This window comes from Agelaius phoeniceus, chromosome 15 (assembly GCF_051311805.1).
Source record: "Agelaius phoeniceus isolate bAgePho1 chromosome 15, bAgePho1.hap1, whole genome shotgun sequence".
Lineage (NCBI taxonomy): Eukaryota > Metazoa > Chordata > Aves > Passeriformes > Icteridae > Agelaius > Agelaius phoeniceus.
In genome coordinates this window covers 19843548-19867607 of record NC_135279.1, presented here as the reverse complement: position 1 = coordinate 19867607, position 24060 = coordinate 19843548, and the positions used below count along the sequence as shown (strand labels likewise).

The following is a 24060-nucleotide window of genomic DNA, read 5'->3' as shown; positions in this document are numbered from 1 at the left end:
AAGGTGGGCATGTCCCGTCCCTGACAGTGTTCAAGGCCAGGCTGCATGGAGCTCTAGACAAGCCGGTCCAGTGCAAGGGGTCCCCAGCCACAGCAGGGGCGTTGCAGCCATGGGATTTTCCAGATCCCTTCCAAGCCAAACCATGCCAGGACTCCATGATTCTGGGATACTTCCCCTCCTCATCCTCTGGCAGAAAAAGAAACTTGGCCCCAAGTTCCACCCTGCAGACCATGTCTTTTGGCAGCCTGCAACTGTGTCAACAGAGGATGAAAAGAGATGACATTACTGACACGATTTTCCTTTTCTACTTGAAAAGTAAATGCTCTGCTCCTGTCCACTCTGGCAAAATTGTCACAAGAGGCAATTGTTCCCCATGAAAAGCTTGGTCTCATGCAAAGAAGAAAGAAGCCAGAAGCCAACAGTCTTCGTTATTGCTACGTTGTTTTCTTTGGTTACTTCTCTAATAGGAATGACTTTGGTGTGTGATTTGTTTGTTTCTCTCTTTCGTTCCTGACGGCATCGCAGTCCCCCCGCAGCGCAAGGGCGCCCTTGTGGCCCTGGAGCTGGCGCTGCTGTGGAAGGTGTCGCGGCCTGGCTTCCGCGGCGTCGTGCGGCTCCTGGACTGGTTCGAGGTCCCTGAGGGCTTCGTGCTGCTCATGGAGCGTCCGCAGCGCTGTCAGCACCTCTGGTACTTCCTGCACGAGCGGCGGTTCCTGACGGAGCCCGTGGGGCGGGGGCTGTTCCGCCAGGTGCTGGAGGCCATGGGGCACTGCAGCAGCCGCGGCGTCCTGCACCCCCACATCAAGGCCGAGAACGTCCTCGTCGACCTGGCCACGGGCGAGGCGAAGCTCATCGACTTCGGCTGCGGCACGATCCTCCAGGACACGTTCTACACCCGGATGTCAGGTGAGCCCAAAGCCGGGGCCCAGCTGGGCAGTGGAGTTCCCCCCTTGGCTGGCAGAGGGGGAAGAGGGAGGGAAGGAAGGAGGGAAGGAAGGAAGGAGGGGGAATCCTTCTTCAGCCAGCTGCAGCCAAGTTGCTTTGTGGCAGGGCAGGGGCTGGCTGTTGTGGAACGGGAGCTGGCTGGGAGGGAGGGAGCAGCATGGGCCTGATGAGCTGCGCCCGTGTCCCATAGGAACGCTGGAGTACAGCCCACCAGAGTGGATCCTCTTTGGCTGCTACCATGGCCAGCCAGCCACCATCTGGTCCCTGGGCATCCTGCTCTATGAGCTGCTCTGTGGGCACCTTCCTTTCCACAGCAACAAGGACATCGTCCGGGGCCAGCTCTTCTTCCTGCCCCGGGTGTCTCAAGGTGGGGATGCGCCTTCAAGGCACGAGGGGAAGAACAGGGCTGGGAGGGGCGGCTGGCACATAAGCGTCCTGCTCTTGCAGCTGGTGAGGAGGTGGATCTCCTGGGCTTAGCTGGAGGAGGTGGCACCTGTGCCTCTGTGCTGGTGTCCTCTGCAAGAGAGGATCGATAGGAAGCTTTTGGCTGCAGCTCTGAGCACTCCTGGTGTGGCCTGGGCACTGTGGAATGTGGGAGAGCATGGACAGGAGGCTTGTCCCGCTGAGCTTTGTGGACAGTTGGCTGGCTGAGAAAGGTCACGTCGACATAATACCCCTGGTTAAGCAAGGAGAGAAGTCTAGAAGTCAGCAGTCAGTGTCCAAATAAGGCAAGGACATTATGCCCTTGATGCAACAACAGGATAGGGAAGAGGCTCTTTTGCCAAAAATATGAAGAATAGTTTCAACAGAATAACCACAAGAATGCAGAAGTAGGCGTAGTTGGCCGATAAGTAACTAACCAATAATGAGCTCTTCTTTGCAATATGTATGAGCTTTATTAACACCAATATAAATATGTGTGACTATCAGTAAAGTTTGAGACTTGCTGATCAGTCATATTGCATGCCACATTTCTCCTGCCGATCCAACACAAACCCAAACTCCAGCCCTGGGATACCCTATAAAAGCCCCACAGCCCTCCCTTTGCCCTGTCTTTCGGGGGTCAGAAATGGATTCTGGAGCTTTCTGAAACCCAGACCCGTCTCGTTTGTTCCCGGCACCGGCAGCTGCAGCCTCCCTGGACACCATGAACTCTGGAGAATGGGGGCAGCCAGTGGGGACAGGTCCTGGACTGAAAGATAAGTGTGTGTTCTGTTTGCCATCTGTCAGTGGTGGGGCAGTTATCTTCTGTTCATTGGGCAGTTTCTCTCTTCCACAACCAATCCTCCCTCTGGGGAGGTGTGTTCCATTAATAGGCCATTAATTATTAATTATTAATCTTCTGGTAATGGTCCACTGAGTGTCACTGCATGGCTGATTAAATGACATCATCCCATTGGGAGATGCTCCGCCCAGGGGGAGGAGCCAAGCATTCCTACCTGGATAGAATCTGAGATTTGGAACACTGTAGGCAGCCTTTTCCTCCTGGATTCCCCGAGGAGCAGCTGTCTTTCTTCTCCATGGGATTCCCAGAGGATCAGCCTTTTCCTCCTGGATTCCCAGAGGAGCAGCTGTCTTTCTTCTCCATGGGATTCCCAGAGGATCAGCCTTTTCCTCCTGGATTCCCAGAGGAGCAGCTGTCTTTCTTCTCCACGGGATTCCCAGAGGATCAGCCTTTTCCAACTGGATTTCCAGAGGAAGGAAGATTCCCAGGCCCATCTACAGCAGCCCTGGACCTTCAGAGGAAAACTCCACCCTTCTCCAGGATCCCTGCTCCAACAGAGCCACACCTGGCACTGCAGGAGGGCTGCAGCCACCACTGAATGGGACTGCTGCCAGCACCCTGACCCACAGGGGGTCAGGCCCTGTTCTGACTCTGTCAGTGGGGTTTTTTTCGTTTGTACTACTGCATTTATATTTTTAATTTTTCCTAAAAAAGAACTGTTATTCCTATTCCCATATCTTTGCCTGAAAGCTCCTTAATTTCAAAATTATAACAATTCAGAGGGAGGGGTTTACATTTTCCATTCCAGGGGAGGCTCCTGCCTTCCTTAGCAGACACCTGGCTTTTCAAACCAAGACAATAACAAAGTTACTTTAACACCACAGATAGAAAATCCATTTTAATCTCTGCAAAAAGCCAATATTATGTGTCCATAACAATAAACCTCTTGCTGAGTGATGGTAGATATCAAAGCAACTTTGTTCTAAAGATATAGTTTTTATTTCTGTTGTTAATTAAGCTCAGTGAAAAGGCTGCTTGTGTTAAACTGCCTGCTTGGATGGGATAACATCCAATGCACCCAGGATGAGGACACCTGTACAGATCTGCCAACTATCAGCACTCCCTGTCTGAAGTGAGCTACACTTTGGGAACATCTCATGTTTCATGCATGCAGTGGGTGACCAGATGATTTAAAATGCTAATAAAATAAACAAGAAAGGTCATTTTTGTTCCTCAAAATAACAACAACAACAACAACAACAACAACAACAACAAGAAGTTCTGGTTTAATGAAAGGTGGAATCTGTTGCTCTTAAGAGCAAAGATTCATTGCTGGAATAAAGAGTGTTCAGCCCAGCTGTTTCTACTGTGAGGCCGTATTTCATCCCCCCTGAAAGTCCTTCATGTTTGCACAGAAAACTCTCCCTGCACAGCCCAATGAATTCCATCACTTCAGCTGGCCAAACAACCACTGTGGTCAAGTGGGGGCTGAGCAGCTTCCAGGATCCCAAGCAGCTTCAGAAGCTTCATTTTACACCTCCTCTTCTCCCAGTGAATACCCAGCACCACCATCACTGTGGACCCATAGCTATGGATCACTGGCCTGGCCAGCACAGGGCTAATGTTTGCATCAGCCAGGAGGAGCTGCTCTGCCTGCCTGGCTGTCTCAGCCTCAGCCCTGAGACCCCAAATGCCTCCATTCTGGCCCAATCCTTCCTGGTGCTGAGCATAAGAACTCGTGCAGACAAGAGCAGGGAGGGAATCTCCCCAGCCGTTTATCACCTCAGCAACAAGACCTTGGCACCAGGCTGTTATCTGTAGCAGAAAGCAGCAGCAGAAAGGAGACACCAGATCACCAGCCCCAGGCCATGGCCCTGGTGCTGTCCTTACCAGTGATCAGTGTCTGCAGCTCTCCAGGAGCTCAGGGAGCAGGGATGCTCCTCACCATCTCATCTTACCCATGCACCCAAAGCCACGGCCAGCTGTGTGCTCCTGCCCACCAGCACATGCCAAGGCACAGCGTGGGGTTCTTGGGGAGGTGTCCTCTGCAGGGCCAGGAGTTGGACTTGGTGATCCTTGGGGGTCCTTTCCAGCCCAGGATATTTTGTGATTCTAAGGCTTTGGCCAGCCCAGGTTTCAGCCACCTCCCTGATCCATGTGTGATTGACCCCAAACCAGATCCTGCCTCTGTCTACCCTCCAGTGCAAGGAACATGTTGCATCTACCCCAGCCCCCTGCTTGTGTCTGATGGAGCATGCTGACCTTTTCAACATATTTCTTGGAGTATTAGAAAACATTATCTGACAAACAATAAACCAAAAAAAAAACAAACCCAAAAAAACCCCAAAAAAATAAGAAAAAACAAACCAAAAAACCAACAAACCATCCCAAAGGAAATCAATTTGGGTAATGATGGCCTTTTGTTCCAGCTTATCCTGCACCAAACTCCATAGATGGTAACTCTGAACATTTCCCAGACCTTCACAGTAGAGCTTGGAACTGTCTCTCTGATTTCTTGGTTGTTTCATGACACATGCATTTCTCCTATATAATCCCAGTGTTTTGCTTAGAAGCCATATTATAACTGGGAATCAATCTTCTTCATTTGAACATCTAGGACAGATTCACACATCATTTCACCATTAACTAGGATAGACTCAGCCTTGCAGATCTTTCAGTTTTTAAGCCTGGCTGTGTTGTTTCAGTTCTTTGCTGCTGCCTGTGTTTTGTGAAAAAAAAACCAACAACAACAAACAAACAAAAAAAACCCCAAACAAACAAACAAACAAACAAACAAACAAAAACCCCAAAAAACCAGACATTTGGACTTTCTGTTGCGGCTCTAAGAAGAACACAGGTTGTTTCATCACTGTTGTGAGACATGTGTTACCCGGCTCATTAATTCACAACAGTTCTTGTTTTCTCTGCCTTTTTCATGCTGATGTGAGACATTTGTGAAGTCCAGGGTTGTACTGGTACTGCAAGTGATAATGCTGCAGTAAAGTCTGATAAACTGAGATTCCATCAAAAAAGTGTGAAAAATGTAATCTCTAAAGTTCTGAAAGCTCACATATGACAAAACCCATAAATCAGCCCAGAAGCAGTCATTATGGTGAGTTACTAACTAGATTATGCAGCTGCATTTGTCATCATTTCCCATTACGTAGAGAATAAACCTGTCAGGCTGATTTATGGCAGAGGGCTCCACAAGATGGGAACTGGCACCTGTACTGTTCTGTGGAAAATGATGAGAAATGCTGTGTGTGCTCAAGTGCTGAATGGAAAAGGAAGGAGGGGAGATAACTGTTCTTTGAAGGCACTGATTCAGGGACAAAGACTTCAGAGAGGAGTCATGCTTGCACCCATGGGATGGCAGGAAGAGTATCCACCAACCTGTCCCAACAGCAGCAGCAGCATCAGAATGCGTTCTCCACAGGTGGAGGGAAGAGAGGAGAGAGGAGGTCTTTTGAGGGGACCAAAGTCAGTCATGGAGAAATCCTAGAAGCCTGGAATGGTTTGGGTCACAAGGAATCTGAAAAACCATCTTGTTCTAACCCCTGATGTGGGCAGTGACAAACTGAACAGCTGAATGCCTGGCTACTCAGGGGATACTCAAGGTTTTGGATTCCATGCCTGTGCATCTACCGTGGAGCAGCTGGGTCTGCTGGGAGCAGATGGCATCCACCTGAGCCCAGACCAGGCCAAAAGATGGGCAGATGTGGGACTGAGCAGGGCGAGGGACATCCCTGCACAGCAGCGCTCTGACAAGAGCAGCAGTGGCCTCCTCTCAGTGCCCTTCCCCGAGCAGCAGCCGCTGAACACCATGGTGGCTACACAGATGCTTTTGGCTCTGCAATCCCTTTGTGCTCAAAGGCCACGCTGGGCATTTCAGCTGGGCTGGAAGGTCTGGCTGGGCAGGGAACGGGCAAGAGGCACTGCTGGTGTGAGCTCCATGTGGTCACTGGGGACACAAGGAAGATTCTGTTCATCCAAAGAAAAACACAAGCAGCCAGTCCCTGCTAACACAGCAGTGCGACGCTGTCCAGAGCAGCTCAAATTCTCTGCCAGAACCATCCCCCTGCACCTTCTTGATCTGAAGGGGACTAGCAGTGATTTCACTGCAGTTCTTTATTTCTGCTGTCTGATAATGGGAAGGTTTCACAGAAGTCTTGGATGGACTGGATCAGGGAATAGTCAAGCAAGAAAAACTGAGCAACCATCACCCAACCCCACTGACAGAAGAACAAGTCCCATTAGGAAAAGCACCTCAGGTGTTTTCATAGCTGATAATATGTATCCTACTCAACATTATTGATTATAATCTTTTCCATTTGGAAACTTATCAGTGGGGACTTCTGCCTGCTTTGTGAAGGGAGCCCCTGGGGCCCATCCCCTCCCAGAGGGGCTGCACTTGCTGCCTGCCGGGGCTTTCATTGCTGGGCCCACTGGGAGCCCCTGAGCTGGGCTGGGCACCAAGGGCAGGGCTGGCCCGGCTGTGATGCCTCTGGCCCCTGTGACACCAGGGGCAGCGTGTCACAATGGGGGCAGCTGGAAAAGGCCCCCGCAGGTAACGCTGGCCCAGCACAGCCTGAGCAAGCGGTGAGTGCGCACGTGGCGGGGCTGGGCCGGGCCAGGGCCGGGCCACAAGCGCCGCACCCGGGCCTGCATTGTCCCCCTGCACCCAGGGCCAGCCCCTGGGGCCGGCACCTTGGCCGGGGCACGGGGCTGCTGCTGCTGGCCCACTGGCACAGGCCCTGCTGCCTGCCAGCTGCCCGGGGCCCTCTGCTTCTGCCCTCACATCCCTGCGCCTCCGGGCCTCACTTCAGCCCCCACAAGCTCCCTTGGCAGCCCCAGTGAAAGCCTTGTCTCTCTCCTCCTGCAGACCATGGCGCACAGAGCAGTCCTGGCTGGGCTTGTGCTGCTCCTCTTCCTGTTCCCACTTTCCGTGGTGGACAGATTTCACGGGGATGGGCAGCCCCGTGCAGAGGAGATGAAAGCGGCCCCCCCAGAGCCAGCTGAGCCTGGCTGGGGACCCTGGCTCCTGGCTGCCTTGCGCTACCTGCACCAGCTCTGGCAAATTGCTCAGCCGCTGCTCCTGCTTTTGGGCTGGTGGCTCAGGCGCAGAAGGGCAGCCACGAGGCAGAGAGCAGCGGCCCAGAGAGCTGAGGAAAAGGCCAGAAGGAGGAAGGTGGAAAGCGAGCGGAGAAGGCGGCTCCTTAGGAAGAGATTCAAAGACATGGAGCAAATGCGCCGGGCCACGAAAGAAATAGAAAAGCAAATGGCCAGGCTGATTGGAATGAATAGGGATACAAACAGGATGCTGAAGGTAGGCAGGGCAGGCTTTTGGAGGAGCACAGGCAGTGGCTGTGTGAAGAAAAGCTTCCTGCTGGAGATGCTCTCTGGGCCGGCCAAGGCGAGCCGCACATCTTTGTGAGCAGCCGGCGCACAGAGCTGCCTGCTGCCCAGCACAGCCCTGCGCTGGGGCACAGGCTCCGGGCTCCTGACACACCCTGCCCCTCTGCCCTCTCTCTCCTCACGGGATCTGTAGTAACTGCATCGATTTTAACCCTTTCCCATACAGAGCCTTTGCATCTGCTCGGAGGAAAGCACCATCTGAAGGCATCGGGCCAATGTTTGGAGATAGTTTCAAATTCTTAAATAGTTTTGAAATATTTAAAATATCTTATTTAAAAATAGTTGTCTTTAGAAACATTTTCCAAACTTTTTATTACTATAATGTAGATTACTACTCTTGTAAGATAACATAAATATTTTAATATTAAGTAGTAATAAATAATGGCACTTTTCCTTATATTACATAGAACTTATAATTCATCAAAATTACCAAGAATTATTACAGTTAACAAAAACTGAAGTATACTTTATTTCTGTTTAAAACAGCAAATGTTGCTTAATCTTCATGATCCAATAATTATTTTGTGTCTTGTTTAATATTCATATATACAGTACATAGACTGTCGCTACGAATGCCTATAATCACAATTGGTTAATTTAAATTACACTCTCTGCCCTCCTGTCTCGGGAGGGTGACTTCCCTCAGGCAGCTGCAGTCCCTGTCAAGATGCAATAAAGGCAATGCCTGAACAAACGCTGTGTCTGTGAGTGTCCATGTTGGACTCAGGTGTCAGCTGTGGGGAATTCCTGACACAGGGGCACCACAGCAGCCCTTGGCCATGCAGAGGCTCCTTTCCTCCCCTGCAGCAGCTGCTCCTTTGGTGCTGTGATCCAGCCTCTGCTCTGCGCGATGCCAAATGCAAGAAAACCAGGAGTGCCACCACTCAGACTGTCACTCGGGTCCCTGCAGAGCTCAGGAGCCACCATGGCTGTGTAGGTGTGGAACCTGCAGTGGGCCATGACAGCAGGGACAGCAGGGACAGCAGGGACAGCAGGGACAGGGGGACACAGCACAGCAGTCACAGCCCGGCTGCCCTGGGACAGGCCCGGCAGGCAGACAGGACACGGGGCAGGCAGGAGTCCCCATCCTCTCTGTGCCCTCCTGAGCACAGGCACATAAGGGACAGGGGCAATGGGGACACAGCCGGCCCCTCTCCTCTGGGAATATCCCACCTGCCCAGGGGCCCTGACAGAATGCAGGGGCTGAGGCTCTGCAAGGGGAACCCAAGGGTGAGCAGGAGGACCTCCAAGTTACATCTGCCCACATTCTGCATGCAAACTGCTGCGTGGAGGAGAAAACCAGAGGGGCCTTGCCACAGCAGATCCCATCTGAGGGAAGTTGTTCTCTATTCCTGCACACGGGTGCCCCATGCAACATGGAGCACATGAATGCACTTTGACACCAGATTCTCACCCCTGCTCGAGCGCTCTGGCACAGCAGGAGTGGCCATTCCCTAATAACACACGGGTTTGCAACTCTTGTGCAAAGCAACACAAATTGTCTCTCTCCTCCTGCAGACCATGGTGTCCAAATCAGTCCCTGCCCTGCTGGTGCTGCTCCTCTTCCACTTCCCACGGCCCGTGGTGATCAGTTGGGATGAGGATGCAGAGCTGGGCAAAGAGGGCCTGGAGCAGGCTACCCCAGAGGCACCCGAGCCTGCCTGGGGACCCCTGCTCTGGGCAGCCGTGCAGCAGGGGCCCTACTGGGCTGCTGCTGAGCTGCTCTTCCTGCCTTTCTTCCTCTGCCTCAGGCCCAGAAGGGCGGCCATGAAGCAGAGAGCAGAGGCCCGGAGAGCTGAAGAAGAGGCCGGAAGGCGCAGGATGGAAATGGAGCACAGAAGGCTTCGCTTCAAGAGGACATGCAAAAAGACTTGAAGGAGATGTGAAGGACCATGAAGATGATCGAGAAGAAAATGGCCAGGCTGATTTGAATGAACAGCAAGGTGAGCTGGTTCCTGCTGTGCAGCTGAACTCATTGTGTTCAATCAGATTTCCTCTGCACGGATGTCACTGTAGTCAGATGAGAAATTGGCCCCTTAATTTGAATGCAGTGGTGCATAGAGCTGTAGTCTAATGTTTTAATGTAGCTGACCTGTGCCCTGATAGCAAGGGGTGTTTAACAAATCTGGTATTGCCAGAAGGCTTTTGTGTCTCTCAGACTGTGCTCTGCACATGGAGCAGCAGAAGAATTAAGGCCAAATCCTCCCTCAGCATCTGGAGGATATCACACGTGGGTAAGGAGCTTTTGTAAGGAAGAATTGACTGTTCTTCTCTCCCACCAGGTGACCCTGTGCTCCAACACGGTGATGGAGTTCTACCAGAGAATGCTGGTGCACCTGGAGGGTGTTGGCAAGGGAGGGGCAGCCCTGATCATCACAGCCAGGTCCCAGCCCTTGCCTGGCTCCCCCAGGCACTGCCTTGCCCAGGCTTTGCTGGCTGCAGTGCCAAGGAGAAGTGCTGCTGGATGCCCTCATGTTGTGCCAGCTGGACATGAGAACAGCAGTGCTTGGGCAGCAGCCTGTGGTGAAAAGCACCCCTGCTCACAGCCAGCACGGGCCTGGGCCCTCTTCTAAAGGCACCAGCAATGATATCATTGATTGGCCTGGGGTTTGGTGCGTGAGGGGGAACAAATTTCCCGAGGGCCTCCTCTCCTTCTTCCTGCAAGAGGTGGAGTTGTGCTGGTGGTGAGCACCGTGCACGGGTTTGGGCCACACCAAGCAGCTGCTGAGAGTCAGGGTCTGGCTCTGTCCATGAGGGCCCATGGCAGGGGGGAAGTGGCTCCCAGCAAGAGTGGGGAGGGCAAGGTCTGACGAGGGGAAAGCAGCCCTTGGTGGGGCAGGTCAGCTCCAGATTTTCTCCTTCCCTCTGCTTCCCATTTTGAGCTTTAATGTTGTCAGAGCTGAGCCCAAAAGTCGTTGTTGCTGCAGCAGAATTCCATGCTGCTGTGCTGCTGTGGGTGTCAGTGTGATGCCCAGAGGGATGCAGCTCCCTGGGGCTGTTCCCTGTCCCAGGCAGAGCCATGCAGGCAGTGCCTGGGCTGCCATTCTGTAAAGCAGGTGGAGCTGGGGCCAGGCAGGGCCTGGAGCTGGGCAGTGCAGGAGCCAGGGAGCTGCAGGGCCTGGCAGGGGCTGATCAGCCCCTCTGTGGGGCAGCTGCTGTCTCGTGCCCTCCAGGGCTGGGGCAAAGAGCTGAGTTCTCAGGCAGGGCAGCAGCACCATGGCAGAGAAGGGAGTCATTTGTACTGAGACACTGGGGCTGTGTGTTCCTTGAGCCCTGGGGAGCCCTGATCCTTGTTGGGAAGGCTCCCCCAGAGCTCGTGGCTCACTGGGACTGTTCCAGGAGTCCTTGCAAGCCTTCTGGGGTACAGGAGGGGCTGAGGCAGCTGTGGGGCAAAGGGCTCTGCCTGGGGCACTGGGCAGCCTCTGGGTGCTGCCTCTCAGGGTTTGGGCCTCCTTGACAAGACGTGTTGGAGTGGGCAGAGGTAGAAGGCAATTTATCCCTGTAGGGCTGTTCAATGTGTGTTTGACAGTGACCAATGTGTTCTGTTCCATTGCACAATCTCTGGGGGGAAACGTTCTCCATTCTCTCAGGATCTCTGATTGCCCTGGGGTCATCTCTCTGCCCAGATGTCTCGTTCCTGAGCTCCAAGTGTCCCCCCAGGTGCTGCTGTACGGTGAGAGCCACCTGAAGGTGCCCCATGGGAGGAAGATCCTCATGAGGAATCCCAGCCACCTTCCTGGCTGCTACGGGCTCATTCCCCAGCTTTGGCATCACATCCACCTCCTCCTGTCAAATATTACTGAGGAGATTATTAGGGGAAAAAAGGGTTTGGATAAGACCTTGCTGGTTTCTATTCAGCCTTAAAGATCTGCTGAGAACAGGATCCTACCCGAATGTAAACTTTAGGAGGCAGTTGAAGCTCCTGAGGAAACAGTTGATGTTCTGGTCTTCAGGGGCTTTTCTTGTGGGAGATCTGAGAGGGTTGTGAAAAGCTGCTGCATCCACAGACACCAGTGCCTGTGCTGGCAGCCTCCTTGCAGGATCCCCTGGGAGTGCTAAGCCTACAATTCTTGCATCTTGTTTGTGCCTTTTACCTTTGTCCTGGGCAGTTGTAAACGTGTGTGTAAGTTGCTGTTGCGGTGCATGTTGAGGAGTCTAAAGTTTCTCCAGAGGTGCCTCTGAAGCTGCATTTCATTCTGTCCCTGCCAGAAACGCAAGGAGGACTCTGCTGTGCTCGACCCCAGCCCCAAGCCCTGTGGGATTGTGCAGCCCCAGAGCTCAGCAGAGATCCCAGCTGTGGTGGCAGTGCAGGCCCTGGGCACTCACGGCCCCAGCGCTGTCACCGGCGTGTTCGGGGATGAGCTGGGTCCCGAGCGGGTGGCTCGGGGATCCAATACGGGGACGCGTCGCTCCGGCAGCCCCGGCAGCCCCGGAGGGCTCCGGCCCCCGCCCGGCAGAGCTGCGGCTGCTGAGACCCCAAAATATCCCCAAAAAACAGGTGAGATACCCCAAAAATATCCCAAAAAATCCAGGGGAGGCCCCTCAAAATCCCAAAAACTCCCAGTCAGACCCCCCTGAAAAATCTCAAACAATCTGGGTGAGATTCCCCCAAAAATGCCAAAAAATCCAGGTGAGATCCTCCCCAAAAAATCCCCAAAAAACCAAGTGAGATCCTCCCCAAAAAATCCCAAAAAATGCCAAAGTCCAGGTGAGACAGCTCCCCAAAAAAATTTTTAAAATTTCAGGTGAGACCCCCCCCCCAAAAATCCCAGAAAACAAGTGAGACCCCCCAAAAAATCCAGGTGAGACCCCCCCAAAAAATTCCTCAAAAATCTAGGTGAGATCCCCCAAAAATGCCAAAAAGTCCAGGTGAGACCCCCCCCCCCCCAAAAACCCCAAATAAATCCCAAACCCACCCCAAAACATCCAGGAGAAACCCTCAAAAATAAAACAAAAAACAGGTGAGATCCCCCCCAAAAATCCCAAAAAATCCCACTCAGACCCCCCTGGATTTTTTGTGTGCAGCTGCTCCTGGCAGGGTGCACAGGGACAGGGATTCTGCCGGGGAAAACAGGCCCAGGCTGCTGGGGAGAAGGACAGGAGGGATGGGAGGCACAAACAGCTCCTGCTGGTGCAGGTGTCCCTCCCTCCCACTGCAGGTCCCTGTTCATGGTTATCTTATTTTCCAGAGATGAGCTTTACCCTCCTAAAGTCAAACCCCACCCACCAAAGGGGAAGAGAAGCAGTTTGGGTTCCTTGGCATCTCAATGGAGGCATTTCAAGGTCAGAAATGTGGAGGAGCCAGTCGCAGCCCTGAAAGAAGTGCAGGATTTTCCCCACTCTTCAGGAGCAGAGGTGGATTTTCTTGTCCATGCCGTGCTTGTGTTCCTCCCCAGCCTGCCAGCACCAAGTCCTGCTCATGCTGAGCTCCCTTTTTGCTGCCCTGCTGTGCTGTGCCCTGACAGTGGGCTGGGCAGCAGGGCCAGTGGCTGGACATGGGCTGAGGGGGAGGGAGAAACAGGAGAGTTTTCCTTGGAGAAGCTGACTCAGATCCTACAGGCCTGTGCTGAGTGTGGGATTTTGTGCCTTGTTTCCTTCCCAGTGTAAGATGAGGCTTTTCCCTGCATCATCCTGGTCAGATCTCCAGCTTCCCTCCCAGAGCCAGCTGGGATGATCCTGATCTCCATGGAGCCTCTTCCCAAGGCAGCCAGACTCCCTGTTTGCAGGGCTCTGCTTTCCCCCAGAGCTGCTGCTGCCCTGCTGGCCCTGGAGCTGTCTGACAAAGGGAGACTTTGCAAAGTGGCTGTCTCTGCCTCCCAGCACAGAAAATGGCTTGTTTTCCAGGTGCCAGCACCAACTCCTGAGCACCCTCACCTGCCACGAGGCTCGGAGGGGTTCAGGTGCTCCCTGGACGTGGCGCACGCTCCCCTGGGAGCGGAGAAGGCAGGAGGGAATCTGTCTCCCTGCCCATTGTCAGCGTGGCCAGCAGGGCTGGAGCTGCCAGTGCCGCTGGGGGCCCTCAGCACTGGCCACAGAGGGGCCTCCCATCCCTGCAGGCCCATCACAAAGGGCTGCTGGAGCAGCTGCTTGTTGGAGAGGCCGTGCAGGACACGTTGCAGGGCTGCCCAAGGACGCTGGGCAGCACCTGTGCAGGGCACTGCTCCCCCTGGAACTCCTCAGGTGCTCCACAGGAAATTTTGGCAGGAGCTTTTGCTGCAGCACCTTGAGAAAGCAGCATTTAAATCAGAGAGAGAGGGCAAGAGCCTCAGGAGTCAGATGAGCTGGGCTGGGCTCCTTCCCTCAGCTCCAGGAGCTCTCACTCTGAGTCTCCTCCTTTTCTAAAAGCAGGAAGCTTTTAAACTTTTTAAAGGCACGTTGTGCATCAGAGAGAATTTCTACTGCCAGGAGACATCCCAGTTCCCTTTCCTGTCATGTACTAATTAATGCATTGGCCCGTGAGTGTGGGAGAAGATTTTGCCCATGGTCCCTGCCCTGGTCAGTGGCATGGATGCAGGATGAGGTGAGGGTGATTCTGGCAGTGTTTGGGGAATAGGCCCCTCTGGCTGCAGCTGCCCTTTTCTCCAAGATGCTCTTCTGCATCCATTCCCATGCTCAGCACCTCAATCTCTCCTGTCTTCCACCCAGGCTTTCAGTATCCTGCCCCTGCCAGGTGTGCTGCAGCCAGGAGAGAGCCAGCAGGTCTCCTCCACCTTCTCTGGCCACCTCAGCAGCACCTGCAGTGTCCCGGAGCTGTGCCACGTGGAGGGAGGCCCCAGCTACGAGGGGCTGGTGCCCGGGGAGGCCTCAGGTGTCAGCTCCTCCCTGAGCCCCCCGAGATCAACTGTGGCTCTCAGGCCCCTCTCAGGGACAGGTGAGTCAGCCTTCCATGGGCTCCTGCTCTGCCATGGGTTATTGTCCCTGCAGGGCTCCCCTGCTCCAAGGACTCTGAGCTCAGAGGTGCTGCACAGCAAAGGCAGCAGCAACACAGGCATGGCCACTCTGAGCTCCCTGGCTGCCAAGAGAGGAAGGACCTTCTCCTGTTGAGACACAACATCTTCTTCTCTATCTGAGTGCTGAGCCCTCCTGGCTCAGCTGCTGCCTGCAGGGAGCTGGGCTCTGGGCTTGCCTTGGCACTGCCTCTAGAGGGGTCTGGAAGTCCATGGTGTTGAGTGGCATCTTCTCCATCATCTCCCTTCTTCACCAAAGCACTGGGATTGTGCTATGGGCAGGCGTGGGGCACAGAGCAAACCTTGCTTTGGGCCCTGCTCCTGCCCCAGATGAAGCCCTTGCACTGCTGATCTGCCAGGGCTCTCCTTATGCTGGGACAGCAGCCAGAAAAGCTCCTGTCCTTTAGGCTCCCCTGCAGCTGCAGCCGTGGGCAAGCACAGGAGAAGCTCAGCTCCAGCAAGGCAGCCCAGCCCAGGACACACAGGCCCAGGCTGGAGCTGGGAGTGGAGGTGCTCCAAGCCAGCCTGTGCATCAGGACTTCTTCAGGCCAGGCTGGAGTTGGTTTCATGGGGAGGAGAGGGACCAGGCTGCTTCCAATGGTTTCCGTGGCAGCCAGCACTGGTTTGCTTGGTCCCAGCTGGGCTCCAGCAGGAAATCTGCCTGACAAGAGCCTGCCTTGCAGGAGAGGAGTTCCTGCAGCCTCTGCTTTCTGACTGATAGCATTGTTCTCATGAAGGAGCAGGCTATGGGTCGTTAAAGCCCAAGAGCACGGGCAGAGACTCTCTAACTAATTAGAGTTAGACAGTGCTGTGTTTATTAACACCGGCGGGCGGCACCAGAGCCGTCCCTAAAAGGCGAGACCGCGCTGCCCAAGGTTCTTTGCCCTCTCTTTATTGCCCAAGGTCTTACATACAACACATCTGCACAAGCCCAGCACCTCCCATCCCTGCTCTGTATTCAAATGAGCTCATTGGTCCTTCACACCTGTGCAATTCTTCCCTTGAATTGGGTCCGTGGTCTCGAATTGGGTCCGTGGTCTTAAGGGATGAAGTCAGGAATGTCTTCATCAGGTCTCTGTGACCCTCTGGCACCATCCAAGGTCCCCTGCTTAGTGACTGATTGACATCAAGCCCAGGTGCTAAACCATTGTTCTCCTGGTTTCAAGATGTTCTTATAACACTTCACTGACTCCACTTCCTTCTAGAAAGAAGCTCCTCGTGGTAAACAATAGAACAATCAGCTCCGGCTTAAGCATCTCACAATCATTAACCTATGGTCTGCCTGTCTAATTTACATCCTGATCAATGGGAATTGCTTCTAAGCCTCAGCTGAAATCTGAACTCTTGAAAATCATGCTTCAGCCATGCCCAGGGGGAAGGGGGCTGAATGAGCTGAGTAAGAATTGTAGGGGAGATGAGCAGATGTCAGCAATCTGTGCTCTGCTCTAAACTGGGAAGCCAAGAGACAAAGGGCGTTTTCAGGCAGCAGCACAGAGAGCTGCTGGATCAGCCTTGGGCAGGGCCTGGAGGGGTCTGGCTGTGCCTTCAGAGGGAGCTGGCACAGTCAAGAGCCTCTGATGGCAAAGCTGAGGTTTGGCTGGGCCTGGAGGTCCCCTTCCACCAATGCCCTCCCTTGGGATGTTCCCAAGCCCTGTGGCTGGAGGAGAATTCACGGGAATGGCCTCAGGGTCAAGGAATGAAGTGCAGGGCCAGCCAGGACTGGGGAGCCCAAGTTTCTGGTGGGGACTCTCAGCCATGGCTTCTGTTTTGTCTGCACAAGGGAGCTGAAGCAGCCGGCTCAAAAGCTTGAGGAGGAGGCAAAAGCCTTAGAGGAGGGAGAGAGGGGGAAGGAGGAAGAGAGGCAGAAGAAGGAAAAGAAGGGTGTCTCTGTGGGGAAGCAACCCCCAAAACCAGAGAAGGGGAAAAGCAAACAACCACAGAAGAAGGAAGCCAAGGTCCCAGAGAAGAAGGAAACCAAAATCCCAGAGAAGAAGAAAACCAAAGCCTCAAAGAAGGGGGAACCCAAAGCCCCAAAAAGGAGGGAACTCAAATCCCAGAGGACACAGCTGAGCTGGAGAAGAACTCTTTACTCTTTATTCACACACAACTCATTTTACACAGTTTGACAGACCCCGTGTGCAGCTTTAGTTAGTTCATAGATTTCTTGCAGGTTATTCTATTACTGGTTAATAAAATAGATTTTACTTGTGCATCAAATCTCTCTGTTGTATTGTTTACCTGTTCTCTTCACTGATTCTCACGGACAAATCCCTTGTTGTTGCAGGTGCATTTGTTTTTCACCCTCAGAACAGATTGTTCACAAAGTCTCATTCTCACAAGAGCTTCCCATGGGAACTTGTAACTGCTTAGCTTCACTCAGAAGAGATGGCAGGCCAGCTGTTAATGTGGCAGAACAAGGCCTGATTTCATAAGGCCTTTCTTTTATCATTATCCTACCTGCCTGTGACATCTCCCCCTTCTCGTTCATTTAAAAAAGGCTCCTATGTTCTGATGCTGAAACAGCTCACTCTTGTCAGGGCATTATCTCATCAAGGTTATCACTGGTTATCTGTTAGATATGGGATAAGAGAGATAAAAGACCACTTACAATCCACAAAACTTACCAAATTCCATCAAGTCATTGACACAGGGTTTTGCAGCATGAGAAGACAAAAGAATAATGTCCAATGTCTCTTGGGGAAATGGAAAGAAACGACCATTGTTTCCAATGAGTTGAGAAGTGTGAGAAAGTCTTTGAGCTGGAAATGTTGATCTTTGACACCACTGAATGTCCCCTGGCAGCTGGAACAGGGAATAACTGGAGAAGGTTTGTAGGAGCTCTGTACCATGAGGATGCCAGGAGGCTTTTGCTGGCAAATTGCCTCTGTCAGTGCCCAGACACAGCCGTGTCTGGCCAGGCCTCCTCCTGCTCCTGCTCTGGCCACAAAGGCTGCAAGGTGATGAGGTTATTTCTCTCTGCACTGGGCCTCATTTCTTCAGAGCTGATCAGGATCTGATGGAATGAACAGGTGACTGCTTTGAGCTGCTGATGATGAAACACAGGCACATCTTCCCCTGAAGGGAATGAATCAATCAGGCTGCACTGTGGTACACTCCATTGGGATTTAGATGGGATGATCTTGTTTCCAAATACCTCATGTAAATATTGCATTATTCAAAATGATTCCTTGTCCAAATTTCTCATGTACATATTGCATTATTTGAACGTTCTTAAGGCGTTCATTCCTCTTCTTTTTTGTTTTTTAAGAATGAGATGCATGTCTTTTGTTATGAGTAGGAAGCAACATCACAGTAAAATAATACATGCAGTGGACAAGAAACTTACAGCAATTAGGAAGAATTTGGATACAACAATCAGGAACATTTCAAATAGCAGACAAAGCTAACAACGTAGGTGGAATGAGGTAAATAGCAATCTCTGCAATAATGTACCATCATCCCAGAGTCTGCAAACAGCTGACAAACCTCGATTCAGGGGGCACTTGGATCATTATTTCCAGATAATAATTCCCAAGCTGCCTTTAAAAAGAGTTCAACTGTCATGTCTAGAGGGTCAGATGGCCAAGTCAAAGCAACTCAAATCCAGTTTTGATGCAGAAAACATCTGGGTCTGTTGGCAAATTCCCGTCCAGGCAGAGCCAAGGCCTGGCCAGCACCCAAGCTCTAAGTGGGAGAGAATTCCCTGAACGTCATTGAAAACAAGGCTCTTGAGAACAGCGCTGAGGAGTAAAGGTCTGGGGGTGACAGACTAATGAACCATGCAAGAGCTGTCTCCTCCAAAATCCCCTCAGCACAGAGATGCTTTAAACCCAGCAAACTGTGGGAGTGGTTCTGTAATAATCATTGGGGCTGCATCTGATTGCTGAGAGTAGATGTCACAATGCCATCAGTTTAGAGGAGGCTTCCCACCAAGCTGAGATATCATTTCTTGGAACTGTGAAAAAGACTTTAAAATGACGAGACAGCCCTGGGTCAAAGCATGGAGGATTTTGGTGGGATTCTGGGCAGATGGTTTGGTGTGTATCCAGAGTGACTTTGGGCAGATTTGGGGCCTGCTTGGGGCAGGTTTGGGGCAGATTTGTTGCTGATGTTGGGGTTTTTCTCCCGTTTCCCCAGCTGTGGGCAGAGCCCCGAAGCACATCCTGTTCCTGCCCCGCTCCCTGAGGAGCCCAAGGAGCTGCTGCTCCCCATGCTCTGCACCCAGGGAGATCTGGGGCAATCCCGGCATCCCGGGCATCCCGGGCATTCCGGGCCCTTTGGGCACTGGGGGATTCTGGGGCTTGGGGGGCGAGAGGGGTGAGGGGGGCTTGGGGCTGGATTGTCTGGGGAAAGGATCGGGATTTTGGGGGAATGTCTGGATTTTTGGGAAAGAGCAGGGTTTGGTGGGGAGGAAATTCTGGATATTTTAGGGAGGAAATTTCTTGAATTTTGGTGGAAATTTTTAAGGAATTTCTGAATTTTTTGCAGAGGTCTTCTGAATTTTTTGGGGAGGGATTTCTGGATTTTTGGGAATGTTTCTGGAGTTTTTGGGAATGTTTCTGCATGGGGAATGGGGTTGGTTTTGTATAGTTTGGGGAGGAATGTTTCTGGATTTTCTGGGGAAAGTTCCTCATTTTTTGGGAATGTTCCAGGATTGTTGGAGGAACATTTCTGGATTTCTTTGGGAATGTTTCTGGATTTTGGGGGGAATGTTTCAGGCGTTCTTTTGAGAACATTTCTGGATTTTTTGGGGAACATTTCTCCATTTGGGGGGGAACATTTCTGGATTTTTGGGGGGGAAACATTCCCAGGTTTCTGGGGAACATTTCCGGGTTTCTGGGGAACATTCCCAGGTTTCTGGGGAACACTCCAGGGTGTCTGGGGAACATTCCTGGGTTTCTGGGGAACATTCCCGGGTTTCTGGGGAACATTCCCAGGATTCTGTGGAACACTCCCGGGTGTCTGGGGAACACTCCCGAGTGTCTGGGGAACATTCCCAGGTTTCTGGGGAACACTCCAGGGTGTCTGGGGAACATTCCTGGGTTTCTGGGGAACATTCCCAGGTTTCTGGGGAACACTCCAGGGTGTCTGGGGAACATTCCCGGGTGTCTGGGGAACATTCCCGGGTGCCTGGGGAACACTCCCGGGTTTCTGGGGAACATTCCCGGGTGTCTGGGGCTCTCCTGGCCCCGTTCCCAGCCCAGGTTCCCGGGGTTCAGGAGCTGCCCTGGTGCCCGGGCCCCGCGACATCGCCTGGGTGCAGTTGGAGCCCGAGGTGCAGGCGGGCGCCGCCCGCGAGGCCCTGCAGGGCTTCAGCATCACCCAGAGCAGCGCCAGGAAGATCTCCTGCGCCAAAAAGGGACCCAGTTTCCCACCCAAATCCCCTCTCTCCATCCCAAATCCTTCTTTGTGCATTCCAAATCCTTCTTCTTTCACCCCAAATCCCCTTTCCCAGCCCCCAGGGATTTTGGGGTTCCAGAGGGGTTATTGGGGCTTTTCCCAGCATTGTACCCAGGGTCTCTCTGCAGACATTGCACCTGGAGCTGCCCCAAATAAACCCCAAATAACCCCAAATTTTGGGACTGAAGGGGGGGGGGGGCGGGGGGAGTGATACAAAAATTCGGGGTTTAGGGATGTTTGACCCCAAACTTTGGGAACTGGGGATGTTTGACACCCCTGGGTTTGGGATTAGGTGATTTTGTTCCCAGGATTTGGGGTTTGGGAGTTTCCTTCCCCAGGATTTGGGGATCAGGGGGTTTGAGCCCCAAACTTTGGGATCAGGGCAGTTGGACACCCCAGATGTTTCAAACCCCAGGAGCTGGGGATTGGTGGTTTAGACCCCATACATTTGGGGTTGGGGGTGTTTGACACCTCAGGATTTGGGATTTGGGGGTGTTTGACCCCAGACTTTGGGAACGGGGGGTGTTGGACACCCCAAATGTTTCAAAACCCCAGGATTTGGGGTAGGGGGGAGTTGACCCCAGGATTTGGGGTGTTTGACCCCAATGTTTGACCTCACCTCGGGTTTGGGGCCGGGGTTGAGATCAGGGACATTCCCTGGAGCCAGCGGCGGGATCGGGATCGGGAACGGGATCGGGAAGCGGAACAGGAACGGGGAGGGTCCCTGAGCCAAAGCCGGACCCCAACCCCAGGGAGAGGCCCCGCCGCAGTCCCGGAATGGCCCCATCCCCACAATCCCGGAGCCCTCCCCAGGCCCAGCCCCTCCCCGGCCGCTGAACGGAGCCTCCCTCAATCCCAGCCCGCCCCGATCCGGGCCGGAGCCATCCCCAGAGCCTCCCCCATTCCCGGCCCGGACCCTTCCATCCCTTTTTGGGGCGGCTCCTGCCGCTCCCCGCCCATTCCTGGGGGTTCCAAAGGGCCCCGCGGACCCTCCCCATTTTGGGGGTGTTGGGGTGGCCCCAGGGCCGCCCCGAGGGCCGAGGGGGGATCGAAAGCCCCAAACCCGAGGGGCTCCTGGGGGTGCCCAGTTCCTTCCGTCCCCAGCCCGAAACAGATCCTGGCCAATCAGAGCGCGGGGCGCTGATGACGATCCCGTTGCCGGGCAGACACTCGGCGCACTGGCCCCGCCCGGCGATTTCCAGCGAATCAGCGCCCGGCTCGGCTGTGACTCATCGCGTGCCGGGCAGAACCCAGCGCCTCTCACAGCGCTGGCCAATCAGAGACTGCGCGGGGCCATTCCCAGCCAATCAGAGCGTTTGTCGCTGATGACTCTCAGTGTCAAGGAGCGGAATTTGGGGCGGGGGGCGGTGACCCCGGCGATGGGGATGGGGCGTGCGGGGGCAGCTGGGGCCGCACTGGTGGCACTGGGGGCGCTGGGAGCCCCCCCGGCCGCGGGGGGAGCGGGGGGCGCGGGGAGAAGGGGGGGCGGGGGGGCCCCAAATTCAACCAAAGGGGGGTCGGGACCCCCAAAGGGAGCAGGAGGGGCCTGGAACCCCCAAAACCAAGCACGAGGGAGGGGATTGGGGACTGGGGGAAGGATGGGGAAGGGGCGGGAGAACAGCGGGAAAGAAGGGGATGGGACCCCCAAATTGAGGTGGGAGGGAGCTGTGGACTGGGGGAAACCCCCATCAAATCCCATTAAAATCCCATAAAATCCCATTAAATTCCACTCAATTCTCATTAAACACCATTAAAATCCGATAAAATACTATTAAATTCCATTAAAATCCCATGACATCTCATTAAAATCCCATAAAATTCCATTACAATCCCATAAAATTCCATTAAAAGTCCATAAAATCCAATTCTATTAAAATCCTACTAAATTCCCATTAAAATCCATTAAAATCCATTAAAATCCCATCCAATCCCAAAAAATTATTCCAAACCCACACAGAATTGGCCCTGAATTACCCCCCTCACATACGCCCCTAAAAACCCAACAATGTGAAAAATTACCCCAAATTATCCCAAATTTACCCTGAATAACCCCAGAAATACCCCCAAATAACCCCAAAGGCACACAAAGAACCCAAATCCCCCAAATGACCCCAAATCCCATAAATGGGACTGGGAGAGGGGAGGAGAGGGCAGGGAAAGGGGGAGTGGGACAAACTGGGCAAGGAAATCAAACTCTGCAGTCAGACAGAGCAGGGATTTGTGTACCCAGCACTGGGAGCGAGGGGGATCTCTCTGGCAAAAACCCACTCGGTCTCCTTTAGCCTTCAGCTCCATTTTAAAAGTCACAATTACAACACTTCATTAGCATAGTCACATTTGCATAAAGCTGTGTCCCGGTTTTACAGCCGTGTGTGGCTTCAGCGCCTGCGTCCGTTCCTCCTGTGGCGGCCCTCAGTCTTCTGGTGCTCTTTTGATGAAGGCTTCTGTCGTCCTCCTCACGCTGGAACTTTTTACCTGGACCATCAGCCCATGCCTGGTGCTCCTTGTTCTTCAGTCTAACCTGGTCTGAGCTGATTTTGCCCTTTGCAAGCTCTGTTCAAACTTGCTCTCTCGCTCTCGGTGCGTTTGTTGTGTCGCTGGCTCTGCTCTCTCTCTTGCTCTGCTGCCTGTCTGGCTTTGCCTGCATGGGAAAAATGCATGTATTTTATGATTGGCTTTTCGCAAATATTAAAATTAATATTATATGTCTTGTGTTAGAAAGCAATACTGTATTAATTCTCTTGTGTTAAATATAGTTTTAGGTTATAAAAAATGTTAAAATAGAAACGATGCTATGAAGGATTCTTTTTTTAAAGAAAGGACTCGCAGTGTGATAGCAGCCACAGGACACCTAAATCTTTCAGAGAAAAGGAATTTATTTCCCTCTTATCAGAAGAAATGAACTTTTTCCCGCCTCGAAGGCGCTGTTAGGATTCGGAGGAAGAAGGTGGCACTGCCCAGACAGAATCCTGTGTTTGAATGGAATTTATGCATCCTGGATGAAGTGTATGAATATGCAACAGGCTGTTGTTTTTAAGGGTTAATCCTTTGTTAACGGGTGTCCCTTTTCGGGCTCGTGCTGCCCAGAAAAAGGTACCCGGACCTCCATAACCCTTTCTCTCTATTGTCTCATATTGTCCTAATTCAAATTGTCCAAATTATTGTTACTCTAATTGTATTGCTATTTTTATAACAATTTTATTTCTATTAAACTTTTAAAATTTAAAAAACAAGTGATGGGCCTGTTTCACACTGCACATCTCGCTCCAGGGCTGCTTGTGCTGAACCTTTCCTTGCACAGCCCTGAGGATTCCCCCAGCCCGGGCTCCCATGAGGTCCCTCTGTGTCCCGCTGCAGCTTTGGCTCCATCAGGGTCTCCTGGTCTCCATCAGGGTCTCCTGGCTCCATCAGGCTCTCCTGGTCTCCATCAGGGTCTCCTGGCTCCCATCAGGGTCTCCTGGCTTCCATCAGGCTCTCCTGGCTCCATCAGGGTCTCCTGGCTCCATCAGGGTCTCCTGGCTTCCATGAGCCTCTCCTGGCTCCATCAGGGTCTCCTGGTCTCCATCAGGGTCTCCTGGCTCCATCAGGGTCTCCTGGTCTCCATCAGGGTCTCCTGGTTTCCATCAGGCTCTCCTGGCTTCCATGCTGCTCCACTCTGTCCCAAGGGGCATCCGCGGCTCAGCTTTGGAGCCCTGCAAGATCCAAAGGTTCCCCCCAACAAACACCAGCCCAGGGACCCCCAGGATATTTGGGCTGAGCTCCCGCTGCCCAGGCACCTGCATGGAACCCAAGTGACCGCTGGGATTCCATGGAATGTCCTGGAACAAACTGTCCCTGGTCAGAGAGGGGTGCCATGGAACACAGGTGCCACTGGGACACGGACACTGCCCATGGAACCGAGTGTCCATGGGGACAGAGCCGGGCCTGATGGAACACTGGAGAACATTGTCACCCCATGGAATCCATGGAACCAGGTGTCCATGGTGACACTGGAGAACATTGTCACCCCATGGAATCCATGGAACCAGGTGTCCATGGTGACACTGGAGAACATTGTCACCCAATGGAATCCATGGAACCAGGTGTCCATGGTGACACTGGAGAACATTGTCACCCCATGGAATCCAT

The 24060-nt window shown here is 53.0% G+C and overlaps 1 protein-coding gene across 1 annotated transcript; it reads left to right on the top strand.

The window, feature by feature from the left end:
* Nucleotides 1–525: 525 nt before the first annotated feature.
* Nucleotides 526–22462, top strand: LOC143695321 (serine/threonine-protein kinase pim-3-like; the record flags this gene model as incomplete). The annotated part of the gene is made up of 3 exons (XM_077186611.1): nucleotides 526–906; nucleotides 1136–1312; nucleotides 22299–22462. Coding segments are annotated over 3 exons (722 nt in total), but the record flags the coding sequence as incomplete, so codon positions are not given.
* Between the last annotated feature and the right edge of the window lie 1598 nt (nucleotides 22463–24060).